This window comes from Alexandromys fortis, unplaced genomic scaffold, assembly GCF_014885135.2.
Source record: "Alexandromys fortis isolate MF-2015 unplaced genomic scaffold, M_Fortis_MF-2015_v1.1 scaffold_104, whole genome shotgun sequence".
Classification (NCBI taxonomy): domain Eukaryota; kingdom Metazoa; phylum Chordata; class Mammalia; order Rodentia; family Cricetidae; genus Alexandromys; species Alexandromys fortis.
Window position 1 is genome coordinate 5,711,526 of NW_026068000.1, and position 17,973 is coordinate 5,729,498.

Sequence of the window (17,973 nt, forward strand, 5' to 3'; positions counted from 1 at the left end):
AACCTGGCGTGCTGTCTGCTCAGTTGGTTCTTTTTAGCTCTGGTGCTTGAAGCAATTACTTATATTGGTCTATTATTAAATAAACTCAGGAGCCAAACAATTGTTAAAACTATAGAAATGACAGAGATATCTGTTGCCTAGACAAGAAGATCAAGGTTCTTCTGCAATACTGGGGCATCCATCTTTGGCCCACAGACCTAGAATATCTGAAAGACTATTTTACTAAGCAGAATTTTGAAAGACTGTCCTATCTTGTCTTGACAAAGTTCAACAGTTGCCTTCTTCTGTGTCCTGCTTGACCAATTTGGGCAGCATACTGTCAGCAGTTAAGGCAAGGGCAGTTTCTTACCCAGTGACTATCATTGCCACAGTGAAAGCAAACTCCATATGGATGTTCTTTGATGTCCACAATACTGTCATGAAAAGCACTATGTTATTACAGCATCTTAATTGGCATATTCTGTAGGTCTCTAAAGTGTTTGAAGACCATTATCTATCTAAAATATACCTCTGTTTAACTTTGAAAACATACCTAACATGACCACAAATTTTATTGTTAGATGACTAACTACTACTCTGAGTTTCTTAGTTATCCTAAATAATTTGCAATAATAACTTTCAAGGACTAGAAATTTACAGTAAATTTTAAAATGAGCTGATGCAGCCCCTTAAGAATGAATATTGACTCCACTGCATGACTATCCTGTCTCTCTCAAAGGTGTGCCAGACCAACTACCAGGGTCCAGAGGCTGCCATCAACTGACAGATAACCTGGACCTCTATGTCTCTGTGTCTACCTGTCCATGTCTTGTTACTTTGACTGGAATGATAAGACTCTGAAGAATTTTGCCAAATACTTTCTCCATTGGTCTCATGAGGAAAGGAAACATAGAAGAAACTGATTTAAACTGCAATACCAATAAGGTTGCCAAATCTTCCTGTAGGATATCAAGAATTCAAACCAAAGCCAGGCAGTGGTAGTATATGCCTTTGACTCTTTCACTTGGGAAGCAGAGGCAGATGGATTTCTCAATTCAAGACTAGTCTAGTCTACAGAGTGAGTTCCAGGATAACCAAGGCTACACAAAGAAACCCTGTCTCAAAAAACAGAATAAAGAATCCAGATGACTAGGAAAACACGCTGCTCCTACTCTGTCTGTCGTGTAACATGATGTTCCACACAGAGACTAATTACATGGCTTTTCTAAGATGAGGTGGTAGGTATTCAGTGACCCCAGATGACAGGTAGCAGGTGACATTTGCTGCTCAGGTTGTGAAGTGGAGAGCAAGCAAGTTCCTTCTGACACTGAGCAAGCACTTGCATATGAACTGGTGAGTTAGTACAGTGGCCAAGCTGGGGCTTTACTAGCCTAAGTTCAAATCCTTGCGATGGTCACCATTTTGTCTAGGATAAGAAGGAGGATTAAAGAAGGAGGCACATACAAAACGTCGGCACATGGTGGACTTTGGTTAGTGTGGGTCAGTTCCTGGTCCTTTGTTCCTGCTCCCCAAGTCTCACCATCTATCAGGAGTCTTCCAATGGAAACAAAGACAGGAACCAACTGTAAGTGATTTAAACAAGAAATCCAGTGGCAAGAAAGCTATGATTGGATAACACACCTCCTTAGTGATACTGTCACCTGGTCTGTCACTGCATTTTCTCCCTAAGGCACAAAGTGGCTGCACAAATCTCGGTCATCATATCCATATAGAACCATCTCTTCCTGCACACATCTCCAAACCAAGAAAACTTCTCAGAAGCACATCCATACTGGCCCACCACCACCACCACCCAGAACACCTTCCCCTGTGTCTTAGAACTCAGAATCTTTCACATGTCCACAATTAAAAACATATGTGGTTACAAGACCAGAAAAGGCTTTGCACAGACCCTGCCTGTCTTAAGGTTTTTATTGTTGTCAAGAGACACCATGACCGTGGCAACTCTTATAAGGACAACATTTAAGTGGAGTGGCTCAATTACAGCTTAAAAGTTTCAGGGCTGGAGAGATGGCTCAGAGGTTAAGAGAATTGCCTGCTCTTCCAAAGGTCCTGAGTTCAATTCCCAGCAACCACATAGTAGCTCACAACCATCTGTAATGAGGTCTCGTGCCCTCTTCTGGCCAGCAGGCATAGCATACACACAGACAGAATATTGTATACATAATAAATAAATAAATAAATATTTTTTTTAAAAAAAGATTTAAAAATTTCAGTCCATTATCATTGTGACAGAAATCATGGGTGTGGTGCTGGAGCTGAGAGTCCTACATCTTGTAGGCAACAGGAAGTCGAATGAGACACTGGGCAGTATCCTGAGCATAGGAAACCTCAAAACCCACCCTTACAGTGACACACTTCCTCCAACAAGGCCACATCCACTTCAACAAAGCCACACCTCCTAATAGTGCCACTCCCTGTGAGATTATGGGGCCCAATTACATTCAAACTACAATGTTCCAATCCTTGGCCCATATAAGCTTGTAACAATATCATAATGCAAAATTCATTTAGTCCAACTTCAGAAATCTCCATTGTAAATAACAGTCCCAAACTTGCTTCAAAGTCCAAAATCTCTTCTGAGACTCATGCAATCTTTTAACTACAATCCCCTGTAAAATCAAATTAAAAATCAGATCACATATATCCAACACACAATGACACAATATATACATTACCATTCAAAAACACAGGGAAGGGAGCACAGTGAGCCACTGGGCCAAAGCAAGACTGAAAACCAGCTGGGCAAACCCCAAGCTTTGCATCTCCATGCTGATGTGAAAACGCTCTTCAGATCTCCAACTCTGCTCAGGTTTGACTGAAAGATGCTTCTTTCTCTTGGGCCAGTTCCATACCTGGTAGCAGCTCTCCTCGGCAGGTATCCCATGACTCTGGCATATATAACAGTTGGGTTTTCCAAGGCAATCCAGGCTTCAGCTTCACAGCTTCACACAATGGCCTCTCTACTAGGCCTCCATTCAGGGATACCCCTGACACATGCCTGGCCTCTGTGACTTTCTTTAGGAATTCCATAACACATTTCTTCTATCCTTAACTCTAAAGTCAGGACCACTGGCTGAAACTACCAAGTTCTGCTGCTTACTGGGGCTGAAGCATGGCCCCCTCACTCAATTACATCTTTACAGCCTTCTGTTTTTCACTACCCAAGCTTGACTGGCCTGAAACTTGCTCTGTAGACCAGGCTAGCCTCTAACTCAGAGATCCACTAGCCTCTGCCTTCCCAATGCTGGGATTAAATGTATGTTAACTGTAACACCCCCTTTGCCTGTTTACTGATGCTATAACAAAGTACCTAAGATTGAGTACTCTTTAAAGAGCTGAGATTCTTTTGGTTCACAGGTTTGGAGTCGGGGAAGTTCAATAGCAGAGTGCTTCCATTTGCCCACAGTCCTGTGGTAAGGACCTTCCTGCTTCACTATATCATGGCAGAGGGTGTCTGTTGTGTAGCACACCCCTCCACTCACATGCCACACCTCCCCTTGATTTGAAACATTCCATCCTAGAGGTGAGTTCCACAGGCTCATCAATTTTAAAACATTCTCTCCAAGAAGAAGGTGTAAGGTTCATGAGACTTGGTAAGATAACAAACCTATAAAAAAAAAAAAAACTCAAACAAGATTCACAAAGCCTCCCAGCTTAGGATCACATGGATAAGGAAGTGGGGAGGTGTGTACTTCCTCCCACGTTAGGATCACGTGGATAAAGGAAGTGGGGAGGTGTGGATTTCCTCCCAGGTTAGGATCACGTGGATAAGGAAGTGGGGAGGTATGGACTTCCTTCCATGTTAGGCTCGGCATGAGTCACTGATAAATTTTAGGGTGAACTATTTTAGGAAATTTTGTCTGATGGTAACCCTCACAGTTTTGTTTTCTCTAGGGACTGTTTTATGAAGATAAACTTAGCCAGGTATGTGGGATGGTCCAGTAAATACCCACAGAGACCAAAAAGAATCCCATCAGAGACAGTCAAGGATCCCATCAGCACCCTGGAAGAGGCTGCCAGAAAGCACTTTGACAGGCAGCCTGTGGTGGTAGAAAAGATATTTATAGCCAAACAGGATTAATTGCAGGTCTTAGCAAGTTACTCCGTTTCTCTGGGCCCCAGTCCCCACCTCCCAGGATCTTCACCAGGAAACCAGCTAGTTCCTAAGTGCAAACACAAAATGACGCTTCTTTCTCCATGTGTCCGTCCACACTGCACACAGCTCTGTTGCTTTGTTTTGTATAGTAGTGCACACAGCAACTTAAAAATTTGTTTTTTCTACATAGATATCTAAGACAATGGAAAATGTTTGAGTCTTTCTTGAATTTAAAGAAAAGATTAAAATGTTGCCAATGCAAAATGGATCAAAGACCTGAAACTTCGAAATTGCCAGAAGAAAATACCAGATCCAGGCAAGGACTTTCTGGAAGGGCTCCGTGAGTCTGATAACTAGTAGCAAAGTGACAAATAGGAATTCACCAATGAGCTGACATTTCCAGTTTCGGGATTGCTCTTATTTGTACTTGTATTTTTAACATCATTAAAATGAGATGCTCATCACAAATGCAGTTGAGAGGAGGGAGGGAGATGTAGAGAGGGCAATGAGAGAAAGAATGAATGATTCCTACCATGCTGAGGGGTGAGACTCCACCTTTAACCTTCACATTGGACTCTTCTTTTTTTTACTTTTACATATTAAAAACAATATATTTTTTTAAAAATGACCCTCTCACTGCCAATTGCCCCAAGCCCACACCAAGAGGCAATGGTCTGTATGAAGGAGTGGACAGGTGTGTAGTATAAGGACAGGAAAAGGATATTATTAAAATAAAATAACATAAAATAAAATAAAAGGTGACATTTCTACTCCAAAAGGAAAACTCACTACTCATGAAATTGAAAAATTCCTTTCAAAAACCTTTCTCACAAACACTGCTAAAAAAAGGGGGGAGATACCCATAAATTCTTGGAAAAAGACAAAAGAGAAAAAGAATGAGAAAGACAGAAATAAAAAAATAGTTCTTTGAAAGAGTGGTGGGGTGGCAGGCCAATTCTTCCTAAAATGTCACCTTAAAATTGTTAAGAATATTTTCTAACAGAGCCTCTTTGCCCGTGCCAAGAATTCCAATCAGATCAGATTAAGCCAAATTAAATGCCCAAGTTTGATAAACAGCAGACTCCTGAGTGGCTGGGAACACGGCAGGGGAAAGACAGTGGAACCTCACACGCAAACCCAAAACCACGTGTTCCTTCTCTGGGCTGTGGCCTAAATACTCTGTGGAAGGGGTCAGCGCTTGGCAGGCTGGGAGTTGGAGTCTGAACCAACAAAAATACCATATTTGTTCTGTAATGAAGGCTGAGCATCAGCTATACAAACAAGGTTCCTCCTATGTCTGAGACTTAAATGTGTGGATATGAGTGAGGAGAATGGCACAGTGTGGTTGGAATTTGGAAAGTGTGTGTGTGGAGATGGATGTATGAGCTGAGTGTGGAGAACCGTGTGTGGAAGCTATGTGTGTGGTGTATGTAGGACACCAGGGTGCAGACTGTGTGGAGAACTGTCGGGGACCAGCCAAGACAAAAACACCTTTTGCCAGGGTAGGGGCGTGGGGATTTAGAAATATAAATAAAGAATACAAAGGCATGTAAAAAATAATAATACAGAAACCATAGAATAGTATCGGGAGGGCATTCCAGTGAATACTGAAATCGTCCGTGTTGAATTTTCCACACACTTTTATACCCAATACAGAAGGGGAAGAAGGCAACGAAAGACATGATAGCAAGGACAACTCTAACAGTTGATTGCTTTAACACTTGGAGGCATCAAGTTCTCAGCATTCTGTTGTTTAGGCAGTGAAGCTATCCTAGACCAAGCATCCTGAAGGCAGCCACACCCCAGGTAACCTCCTAATACAAAAGAGGGAGCAGAAGTACGCTTGCATATCCTGACCATCTGTCAGGGTGGATTGGATTTACCTGTATGGGTCATCTTCATGTCAAAAGACCCACGTAACCACATCCTGAGGAAGGCTGTGTGGCTGCAATGGTCAACCATTTTGAGCAACCATCAGACAAGGTGGCACTAGGCTCACATTTTTGGACCTCACAGAGAACCTATGTGAAAGGCGTGTGCCATGACATGGACGATGTCTTTGGTACAGTGTGGAGACCTTTGTGTGTGTGAAGCAGGATTTGAATGTGATAACTCTTTGAAACTTAGTAAAGTGTGACACAAGTGTGAAGGGTGTTCTGGGTGAGTGTGAACATTGTGTAGACACTAGACGCTGTGTGTGGGCACTGTGTGGTGTAGGATATCAGCGTGGAGGGCGTCCTGGGTGGGTGTGGACACTGTGTGGATGCTGTGTGTGGTGTAGGATATCAGCGTGGAGTGTGTCCGTCCTGGGTGACTGTGGACACTGTGTGTGATGTAGGACATCAGCGTGGAGTGTGTCCTGGGTGACTGTGGACACTGTGTGTGATGTAGGACATCAGCGTGGAGTGTGTCCTGGGTGACTGTGGACACTGTTTGCGGACTTTGTGTGTGGTATAGGATATCAGCATGAAGGTCGTCCTGAGTATGGGGTATGGAGGACTGTGAGTGTGGAAGTTGTCTGTGGAGCGTGATGTGAGTGTGGAGAGCTCAGAGTGCACGCAAAATTCGGGGCTGTGCTTGTGTGCCTGCGCGGGGTGAGGCTTGTCAGCGCGGGACAGGGCCGAGTGCGCGCGCTGGCCCGGCTGCCTTTGCGCGCGCCCGGAGCCGCCCTGTCAGTCCCCGGGAGCGCGCGGGGCGGCCCCTCTGCGGCAGGCGGCGGGCGGGTGCGCAGAGAGCCGGAGAGACGGAGAGACGGAGAGACGGGCGGTGGCGCGGCGAGGGGGACACGCAAAGGATGTCCTTCAAGGTGAGCGGCGCGGCCGGGGCAGGAGGACTCGGGCGGCTCCCCTGTGCTGGACGCAGCTGTCCTTCGCTCCAGTTCTGCGCACTTTCAGCTGGGGTCGGGTAAACCCGGCGGGGCGGCTGGGACTGTTGCCATGGTAACAGGCCACGGTAGCGAAGAAGACAGAGGAGGTCAGGGCTTCCTGCAGCATCTCCAGCCAGGCCCTCCCTGTCCTCCCACACCACCTCCTCCTCACAGCACTTTATCTGCAAGGCGGAAGTGCTTTTGATCGCCAGGCTTCTGCATCCAAAGGACTTTTTGTCTGTTTTTTAAAGAGTTCATTCATTAAAGTCGTTCCATTTAATCCCCACACTTGAGGGTGAAAGGGGGAGCAATTGATTTGCCCTGGCTTGAAGGTTTAAAAAAAAAAAAAGCCAAATGGATTGGATATTTAAAAGACAGAGAAGTTTTCACAACTGTAAAGCTGATGGTCTTAAGACTGAAATGTGAGTACAACAGACTCCAAAGGCCCTACTGCCCAATCTCTTTTGATAACTCATTTGGGCAGAGGAATGGCAGGACAAGATTTGCATGTCAGAAAGCCACTAGCTACCGCTGGAGATGAGCCAGGTAGGGGGACCATCAGAACAACACTATGGTTAGCTAGTGGGTTAGGAGGTAAGGGTGGATCTGGAAGGAGTTGGGTATGTGTTATATGATCAATATGCATTTTATGAAATTCTTAAGAATTAATCAAAATATAACTTAAACTTTTTTAAATTAAAAAAAGGATTTGGGCTGGAGTGTAGGCAGGGAGAATGGAAGAAATTAGACAAATGACAAGATTTGTTTCAAGTGGCAGGATTTATTAACAGGTGTTATTCAGGAGTAGGGAAAAAGGAGAAAGGTGAAATGTTTGGTTTGGAATAGCTTGAGCATGAATGGAAATCCATGAGAAAGTGCTAAGGAGACAGATGCCCAGGACAGACACCCAGACTAGAACTTAGTGCTGAGGAGACAGACAGAGACCCAGCTGGAGCTTAGCAGGTGGTGAGGAGATTTTGCAGTGCGCAGAAAGAATTACGTGCTAACTGAACCCAAGAAGATCAAGATTTAAAATGAAGAACTGGGGACGTGGAAGTACTGGTAGAAATGACTTGCTCAGGCTGTGACTTCAGTGTTCAGGATGGGGGTCAAAGACGGGCAGAGTCCATTCATGGCTCACTGGCCAGGCGGTCTGGTTTCATTGAGTCCGTGGTTCACCGGCTAGCCCGTCTGGTTTTGTCTCAAATAATGAAATGGAAAGCAATAGAAGAAGACATCTGACATTGACCTTCGGCCTCTGACTACACACAAGAAGCACACCTGTGTGAAAGCACACCTTGTGTGACCTGGGGTTCAAACTCAGATCATCTAACTTGCCAGCAGACATGTACCACACATACATCCAAGTTCAAAAAAAAAAAAATCTAGAATGAACAGAATTAGAGAAGCCCGGTGAGAGAACTGAGAGAGAACAGCCAGAGATGGATAATAAAATAAAAACAAAACAGAAACATGGGCTACCACTCACGCCAAGGATAGCTTGTCTTTCAGTAAAAATGAAGAGGGCCTTAGTGTTAAATACCACAGGGAAATTGAGCTCAGATGGAAAAGACCACCGGATTTCATAACAAAGCAGCCACTGGTGCTTGCCAAAGGCAGTTTCTAAAAGGGTTACATTCAGGAGCCAGATTACAGTAGCAAGAAAAGAGATTCTGCAAGCCGTGTTTTTGTCTTAGGCCTTGGCTACAGCTGGGATCCAGAGCTGACAAAGATTTATTGCTTTATGATGGTAGAAACTTGAGCAGCCTTAAAGGATGATAAGATGCTCGGATGGTCAATAAGGAGATGCTCCACCTCCTTTTCTGTCAGGGACGTGCAGGTCCAAATCACGTGAGATGCTACTTCACCCCCACTAGGCTGACTAATTAGCAAGGCAGTGAAAATGTGCCGGCAAAGATGTGCAGATCTGGGAACCCTATACATCGCTGGGAGGATTTATACTTTATCTTTCCATTGCTTGTTTGTATGTACATATATGTGTGTTTGTTTTGGGGGGCAGGGTGTGAGTGCACATGAGTGCTGGCGTACATGGAAGCCTGAGATCAATGTCAAAAATCATATTCACTTGCACGTCCGTCCTATCCCACGAGCTAGTCTCGCAGCCGGCTTGCGCAGGGATCACGTCCCTGAGGCTGTAGTCATGAATGGGCTTCCTCACACTCACAGAAGAAGCACTTTAACCTCCAAGCCATCTTCCCAGCACAGGTGTGATTTCAAAAGTCTTGTTTGTCTTCAAAAACCTTAAAACATAGAATTACATGGTCCAGTGAATACACTCCTAGATATGTGCCTGCCAGAAATAAAAATATCTCCAAACAAACATGTATGCCCATTCATAGCAATGGTGTTTAAAATAGGCAAGAAACGGAACCACTCCAAATGTCCATCAGCTAATGATACGGTTTGTACTGTAAGTTACAGACTGGAAGAATTAAATGGCAGACACTTTTCATTCTGAAATCGCGGTGCTGGTGCTGGGGCACTTGTGTCTAGTGAAGCTCTTTTCCTGGTTTGCAGCTTGTCACTTGCCATCTGGTTCCTTGAAGGATGGAAAAAAAAAACTTCATGTCTCTTCTCTTTTTATGTTTTAACATTTATTGGTTTTTGTGTTAGGGGCACATGCATGCCCGTGGTGTTTGTGAAGAGGTCAGAGGACAGCATGCAGCTGGATTTCTCTCCTTCTACATTGTGGGATCAAGCTCAAGTCATTGGACTTAGTGGCATCTCCACCTGTTGAGCCATCTAGTGTAACACGATATTTCTGTCCTGCCTGGTCTCACAGCCGCCAGTCCCAAAGAAACACGCAAAGGCTTATATTAATTATAAACTGTTTGGCCTATTAGCTCAGGCTCATTATTAACTAGCTCTTAAACCATAATTCTTGTCTATGTTCAGCCACATGGCTTAACACCTTTTCTCAGTAAGGCATTCTCATCTTGCTTCCCCTGCATCTGTCTGATGACTGCATCTCTGTCTTTTCTCTTCCCAGAATTCTCCTAGTCTGGTCACCTCACCTATACTTCCTGCCTGGCTACTGGCTAATCAGTGTTTTTTTAAACTAATATGAGTGACAAATCTTTACAGTGTAAAAGAAGATTATCCCACAGCAATATAGCTGGCCTTCTTCCTGTTGATAAAATAAATCCTCCCTTAAGTTGTCTCTGTCAGGTATTTTGTTGCAGTGATACAAAATGTAACTATATAATACAATTATTCAAACAAATGCAACAGACCCTTGATACATGCTGCAATGTAGGAACCTTGGACACAGGGTAAGTGAAAGGAGCCATGTAGACTGTGCTTCCTCTTAAATGTAATGTCTAGAATAAGAGACTCCTAAGAGACAGAAAGTAGATTAGTGGTTGTAAGGGCTAGGAGAGGGAAGGAATATTAATATGTAAATGGGTATCAACATTTCTTTCTGGGGAGTTATAGAACATTCTGGAATGGATAGTAGTGATGGTTATATAACCAAAACATATAAAATTGCATTTTTGAGAGGATTATATAGTATGTGAATTGTGTTTCAACACAACACAATACAAATGTGTTGAAACACAATTCACAAAAGTGGCAGTTGGGAGTGTGTTGAGTGCTTGGGAGTAGAAAGGACGATTGCAACCACACAATCTTTGCAGGAGGCAGAGGTGAAGTAACCGCAGGGGGCTTCCACTAGCTAGAGCAATGAGCTAGAAAGTGGAGGTGACCTCCCCCTTGGGAATTAAAGGAAAAGAGAGGAAGTTGGTCCTCAACTGAGACTTGGGTAAGTGGAAAGGAAGCTTCTGGGCTGAGGTAATAGCTCAGTTGGTAAAGCGCTTATCTTGCAAACATGAGGACCTGAGTTCTGTCCCCCAGCCCTGTGTGTAGCACATGCTTATAGTCCCAGATAGTCCCAGCACTGAGGAGGCAGGGACAGGTAGAGCCCCGAGGTTTGAGTGCTTGGAGTCTCTAGACCAATCTCTGTCATCAAAGAAAAAGATGGCCAGTACCTGAGGAATGTCCTCTGATCTCTGTATACATTTGCATACACATAAACACAGACGAACAGACAGACACACACACACACTGCCTGGTTACCTGCCAGTTTTCAGTGAATAAGAAAGTATGGTTAGATGGCAGCTGCTAGGTGAGGTGGGATAGAAGGTTATAAACTGGGATGGACCAGGTGCATGAGCTGGCTCCTTTCCCTATGGAGAGATACCTTGCTCAGCCTTGATGCAGGGGGCAGGAGCTTGGTCCTGTCTCAACTTGATCTGCCAGACTTTGTTGACTCCCCAAGGGAGGCCTTACCCCCTCTAAGGAGTGGGGGAAGATGGGAGTGAGAGAAGGGGAGGGAGGGGGAACTGGGGCAGGTATGTAACGTAAAAAAAATATGTTTTTAATAAAGTGGGATGGAGACCCTTCTCTAGCATCTAGCCCTGATGGAGACCAATACAGAAAACCAGGTTGTATTTATGTATTTAGGAATATATATATACACATATATGTCATATATATTTCAAATATATGTGTGTATATTTGACACATATGTGTATATATCATCAATTAATGAAAAAAGAGGCCATAAACTTGAAAAAGAGCAAGGAGGGATATGGGGGAAGGTTTGGAGTGAGGAAATTATTTAATTATGTTATAATCTCAGAAAAGAAAAAATTTTTGTTTGTTTTTGAGATGAGGTTTCTCTGCGTTGCCCTGACTGGACTGGAGCTCACTCTGTAGACCAGGCTAACCTTGAACTCACAGAGTTCCACCCGCCTCTGCCTCCTGAGTGCTGGGATTAGAGGTGCGCACTACCACCACTTGTCAGAAATCATTTTTTAAAGACCATTTTAAAGTGACTAGCTTGAGTCTTGAAGGAGCAGAGTCTGTGCATCTGACTGGAAGGGTGGGGGTCTAGCATCCAGATGGGTGTATCTTGTGCTGCAGTGTGAGAAGACCCTGTCTCTACCAGGAAGGGGAACTGGAACTGGAGAGGTTGGAGCAAATAGAGAAAAGAGAATTGTGTGCTAGGTAAAGAAGAAAGTGGACTTAGCAAGGAGCAGAGTGGAGTGGAGATCAGGGGAAGGACCAGCGTTTCAGGCCAGTCGTGACTTCTGTTGCGCTGCTCCTCATCCACCTCCCATCAGACCAACGGTGCTGAAACACACTCAGCAGCCTACAATAACTGTAGAGACTTTATTGTAAATTTCTAGGGGATTTTCATGACATGCGTGTTCTAAACTATTTATTTAGCCATGAGTAACTTACCTTTCAACGATGTTTTCTATGGTTGTTACCTGTACTCAGTGACTGTGGTGGAAACAACCAGGCCTGCACATTATTTTAGCATGGGATCAATATTATAGCAAATTCAGCAGTTAATAAAATTGACAAAATGCTGTGTTCTTTAATAATTTCATTGAACATTTATTAACTTTAACTTGGAGCCAGGGGTCCAGCTTTTTCTTTTCAGCCCAAGTGTTTGGGTCTTCAAAGCCCATGAACAAAAAGTCAGCATTGCTGCCGCATCCATGCGAGAGTCTGCAAGGCATTATCCATCTGCTCATGCCTTTCGTGTCGAAATCAGTGCATGGGCAGTGTGAATCCGAACCGCATGGACCCCTCCAAGCTCCCTGTTATGGCTTCATTCTGCTGTCGGCTGTGACTTCACTTCACACCCAGGCTAGCACAGAGCAATCAGGCTTCCTAGCAGAGCTCCAGCCCAGCCCTGCCAGTACCCACTTCCCTCTGTTGGCACCTACCAACTTTCCCCCAGATCTACCCTTCCTAATTGGCAGTTCCTAATCTGTTCTGGCCAAGGACATAGGCTTCTATACAGTGTATGCTGTCTAGTTTTATGGCAGCCATATAAGGGCTGGAGTCATCTGGGATGAGGGACCTCAGCTGAGAAAATGTCTCCACCAGACTGGCCTGTGGGGCATTTTCTTAACTGATTATTATTGTGGGAAGTCCAGCTCACTGTGAGTGTAGTACCCCTGGGCAAGTGGTCCTGGGCAATATAAGGAAGCAGCTGGAGCAAGCCAGTGGGCTGCCCTCCTCCATGGCTGCTGTTCAGTTCCTGCTCCAACTCCTCTTAGCAGTGACTGTTAGCTGGAAGTAAAAGATTAATAATAAGTTTCCTCCCCAAGTTGATTTTGGCTGTGATGTTTTATCACAGCATTAGAAAGCAAACTGTGACATAGGGTAAGACTGAGAGTTTTGTTGGAGTTGTTGATGGTGGTGGCAGCTGTGTGTGTGCACGCAAGGCCCGTAGACTTCAGTGCATTTGGCTTTTGACTTTAACTGCTATCCCAACGCTATTCCAACTACTCAAGTCTTGGTCTTCAAGGACTGAAGTTGCTACGAAAGAGCCTTTCTCAGTTTGGATGTGGGAAGTTCATGATCAGAGAAAACCACTACCAGCTAAACAGAAGTTTCTGGGACTTTTGCCAGGAAGACAAAGTCTCTCACTACTGAGCTTTATGGTCATAGCTGAAGCCCGCTGTGCTGAGCTAGACAAGTGCAGGGCCCATGAGCTTCGTCCAAGTCCTCAGACATAAATTACCTCATAGTGAGCTCCAGTTCACCACTCACTGGAAATCACTTGGAGAAGCCACAGGAAAATAAATGAACAGAACTGAGTTTGTTTTAGCCTGGCCTATAATTCACTCATTTAAAGTAGCACCTTTTTAGTTCCTGTATTTTTTACAGAGATTGATAGGGTATGTGTCGTGTGGTGGGAAGTCCAGGAGGAAGGGGAGGTGAGAGGATGGGGAGAGACAGAGAGCATCGCCTCCTTAAAGGCTGAAGGACTCGCCCAGCCCCCGCCACATCATTTGTGGTTCTGTACATAATGAGTGCAGGGGAGATTTGGAAGTTACCATGGGTTGTAATTCCTGTAGACTCCCCACTGAAAGGAAAGTTGGGGGAACTTTCTGTCTTGGCAGGAGAGGAGATTGGAAGGGAGGGTGGGAGGGTCATTGGAGGTCCCTGCAGCTTTATTCCTCGCTGTCTACTAAGGAGTTTGTGGGCAGCAGAACAGTGTGGCGGTTCACAAAAGGAGCAGCCTGGAGCAGCAGCCTGCCTGGTACTGGTGCGTGACTTGCCCTTTCTCTCTCATCTTGTCTGAGATGGCATGTAACAGTACTAGCTGAGTCTGAGATAGCATGTAACAGCACCTAGCTGAATGTTAGATAGCATGTAACACCACCTAGCTGAGTCTGAGATAGCATGTAACAGCTCCTAGCTGATGACTGAATAACATCTAAGCAGACATGCCATATGGCATGGAGTGTGAACTCCACAAAGTTAGCTAAAGATGCCCGGCCTCCACTCAGTGTGTGGCCACACTGCCAGAGGGGCACATGCCCATTTCTTTGCTAGACATTTATTTAGGTGCCTCCATATGCAGCAGAACTTAGCATGTTCGGAGTTGATCTCATTGTGGTGGCGCACACCTCTAATCCCAGCACTCGGGAGGCAAAGGCAGACGGATCTCTGTGAGTTCGCGGCCAGCCTGGTCTACAGAGTTCCAGGACAGCCAGTTACTCCTGTCCCTGTTCCCACAGCGGTCTGTGGCTCCAGCATCTACATCGCTTGCCTTCTATGCACCAGTGTCATGTTCCATGACAGTCACTGGGACTTTTCTCGTATGCAAAACTGATATTTCTCACCTTCAAACACCTCCTCGGCTCCCCAGGATAAAGTCCGAGTTCATGGATCTGCTCTGACCTGGATCGCTGGTCCCCTGACCCCCATAATCCCATTCCTTTTTGCTCCCTCATGGCCTCTACGTTGCACTTTTGAGAGTGATGCTGGGGTAGGCCTCAGGCAACAGTGACCATTGTCTGATTGTCTGCTTCCTGTTCTCACCATTAGCAGCCTCACTCCTCTGCTGATCTTCAGAACTCAGGCCCCATCTTACTGGGGTCAGGAGGACGTAAGGAACTCACTTAAGATATAGAGCTAAAAAGAGGAGCAGACTTAAACCCGACTCTCTCTTACCCCAGATCAACCATTCTGCCCGACCTTCCTCCACCTCTTAGAAAGCCAAGCCCTGGAGGGAGAATGAAATAGTTACTGCTTTTTACTAAACTCGTTGCCTAGCTCTTTGGAAACTCATCTGTCCAGCACAACCAGAGAGGAACTTCCAAAACCTTCCTAAGAAAAAAAGAGGCCCTGGCTCCAAAGCTTGTTCTGACAGTAGACACTTGCTGTTTGCAGATGTTTTTCCAGGCGTTTGAAGTTCAACTGAAACAGCAAAGTCAGCATTTGTGGTGGCACGTGCCTTTAATCCCAGCACTCAGGAGGCAGAAGCAGGCAGAGCTCTGTGAGTTTGAGGCCAGTCTGGTCTACAGAGCTACTTGGAGGACAGCCAGGACTACACAGAGAAACCCTATCTCAAAAAAAAATCAAAAACAAAAAGAAAGATAGGAAAGGAATGGAAGAGCAGGCAAAGTCACTGAATCAAATGTTATCCCACCCCTGTCTTAGTTACGGGTTGAGTTGCTGTGAAGAAGCACCATGACCACAGCAACGTTCATAAAGTAAAACATTTAGTTGGGTGGCTTATAGTTTCAGAGGCTCAGTCCATTATCATCATGGCAGGACAGGGTGGCATGCAGGCAGACATGGTGCTGGAGAAGAAGCTGAGAGTTAATACATCTTGATCCACAGGCAACCAGGACGTGAACTGTCTCACTGGACGTAGCTTGAGCATAGGAGACCTCAAAGCCTGCCTCTACTGTGACACACTTCCTCCAACAAGGCCACATCTCCTAACAGTGCCACTCCCTTTGGGGTATTTTCTTTCACACCATCCCACCCCATCCCACCCCACTCTATTCTCATTTTAGGAAAAGCTTGCAGAGCTACTCCATGCTAACACTGAAGCAGCCCCTCAGCTCATCCTCCTTGACTTCATCCTGGCCTCATGCCATCTCTATTGGAAGGCAATATCTCATGACCTATTATTCACATCAATCCCCCTCGGCATGGCTTCACTGGGGCACTAGTAACTAACAAGTTAGACAAGCCCGGGGCAGATGTGGGAGGCTTTGGTGTGAGCACCTTCGACACAGGTTTGCTTGAAAACACTAGAGACTCAAGTTTATGCCTTTGGGGGAATAAATGGTTACCCTGGATATGTCACGCCAGAAAACTATCCAAAGCGTATTTGTGGCCTGTTTCTCACTCTGCACGGTGCCGCCCTCAGGTTTGCACAGCAACACTACTGAGCTCTGCTGAAGGGCTTTGGACAAGCGAGCGTTCTCATCATCCCCAGCATTGCACGCCCACTGTCCCTGGCTTTCCTGAGTAGCTGAGGTTAATGCCACTGTCACTTTAACCCAGAGAAGCACTGTATTTAATACAATTTGGTCCTCATGCCTTTATTCAAGACCCACCTCCTTCAAGAAGTTACCACAGGAATTTACAAACCTTTCATATTCTGTTTTTCTATACATACATGCTTATGACAGTTCCTACACTAGACACAGTAAAGATTAATAGCAAAATTAATAAGGTAGGACAATTATAACGGAATACTGTAGTATAATCCCCATGTCACCACTTTGGTCTTTGGGGCTGTGGCCAAGTAACGTAAGAGTTACCTGGACACAAGCACAGTGGGTATCGTCACCGAGGTGGCTAAGTGAACAGAGGGTGCATGGCACACACAGTGTGAATCCATTGTGCACGGGAGAGAGTCCATCCCAGGCAGGAAAGAGAGTGCAAGGTCTCGTCACACTACTCAAAACAGTACTCAGTTTAACATGGCTTAACACTCACGTATTGCTCATTTCTGGAACATGGCACAGTTGACTGTGGGAACTATAGCTGCACCACAGCCAAGAGCGGCTGCCACGTGATTGCCATCCTCCACTCTATAATAGATGTCTGAGAAATGGTGTTAGAAGGGTCCATGAGGTGAACAAAAGTGCATGTACAAACTAAGATACCTGGTGTCGCCGGTCAGAATAATCCTAGGAGACCATCGTGGTATATACAGCTTGTCATGGACTAAAATGTTATTGGGCATGCGACTGTATTTAAAAGACATTTGAAAATAGGCCTCTCAGTCAGAGAGAAATTTTTTTTCACATTCCCCAAATAATTTTGCTAGATAATGTGAATACCGTACAATGTCCTGAGAGTAGCAGTATCCTGTAATAGTACTAATATTAGGAATTTAAGTTTCCCTATAGCTTTCAAAAAGGAAAGCATCTGGAGAAATGAGCATTTATGGTGTGTTGGTGTTGCATGCCTTTCCTGCATGTGTTTACCCAACACTGAACACAGAGGACAGACCAAAGAAACAGTTCTTCCAAGTCTGGCTTAGTGTGTCAGTGAGCTGTTGGGGTTACTGATGAGACCATGAGTGACTGACAAAGCCTACCCCAGCATGGGTGACGACCCCAGAAAGCTGCCTCCCGCTTGGCACTCCTGGCACAGTGGCATGGGCTCTGCTGGCTAGGGAGCTTTCTCTGCTCAGCAATTGTTATCGCTTATACCCTCGGGGAGGAAGCCATGTGAATCTTGTAGATTTTAGGGGCTTCCTTAGCCCTTCAAATTTTGTTTTTACTTCTTGAGACTTCTGAGTTTTCTTCCAAGAAGGAGTGTTTCAGTTCAGAAAAAAAATAGAACCCAATTTTTAGGCAATAAGTCTACCCTCTGCAGCCTCTTTCTTTCCTCCCATCTCTCTGCCTCTGTCTCTCTCCCTCCCTCCCTCTCTCTGCCTCTCTCTACCTCCCTCCCTCTCTCCCTCCCCCATCCATAAATTTCAGGGCAAATATTTTGATCTATATCTAAAGCAAAAGGTAACAATGATTCCCATGGACCAAGGCATTTTTGTGTGGCAGTCTGGACCTCAGAACTCTCCCATCCCCAGCAATTCTTCTTCTCAAGGATTCTTCTCTACAAATCCACCCCCGTTTGTCTTAGCACAGGAAGTTAAACTGACTTGCTTCTACCCTACCTTTCAGAGGCTTTATTTCCAGTCCCTCCTCTT

General features: G+C 45.2%; 1 protein-coding gene across 1 annotated transcript in view; it reads left to right on the forward strand.

Annotated features, from left to right (window-relative positions):
* Positions 1–6,800: 6,800 nt before the first annotated feature.
* The window catches only part of Ankrd29 (ankyrin repeat domain 29), a 48,731-nt gene continuing 37,558 nt past the window's right edge, over positions 6,801–17,973 (forward strand). Inside the window, exon 1 of the mRNA XM_050160671.1 lies at positions 6,801–6,905. Coding sequence (XP_050016628.1) covers positions 6,894–6,905 — 12 coding nt within the window. The 5' untranslated portion in view covers positions 6,801–6,893. The remainder of the gene's footprint in view (positions 6,906–17,973) is intronic.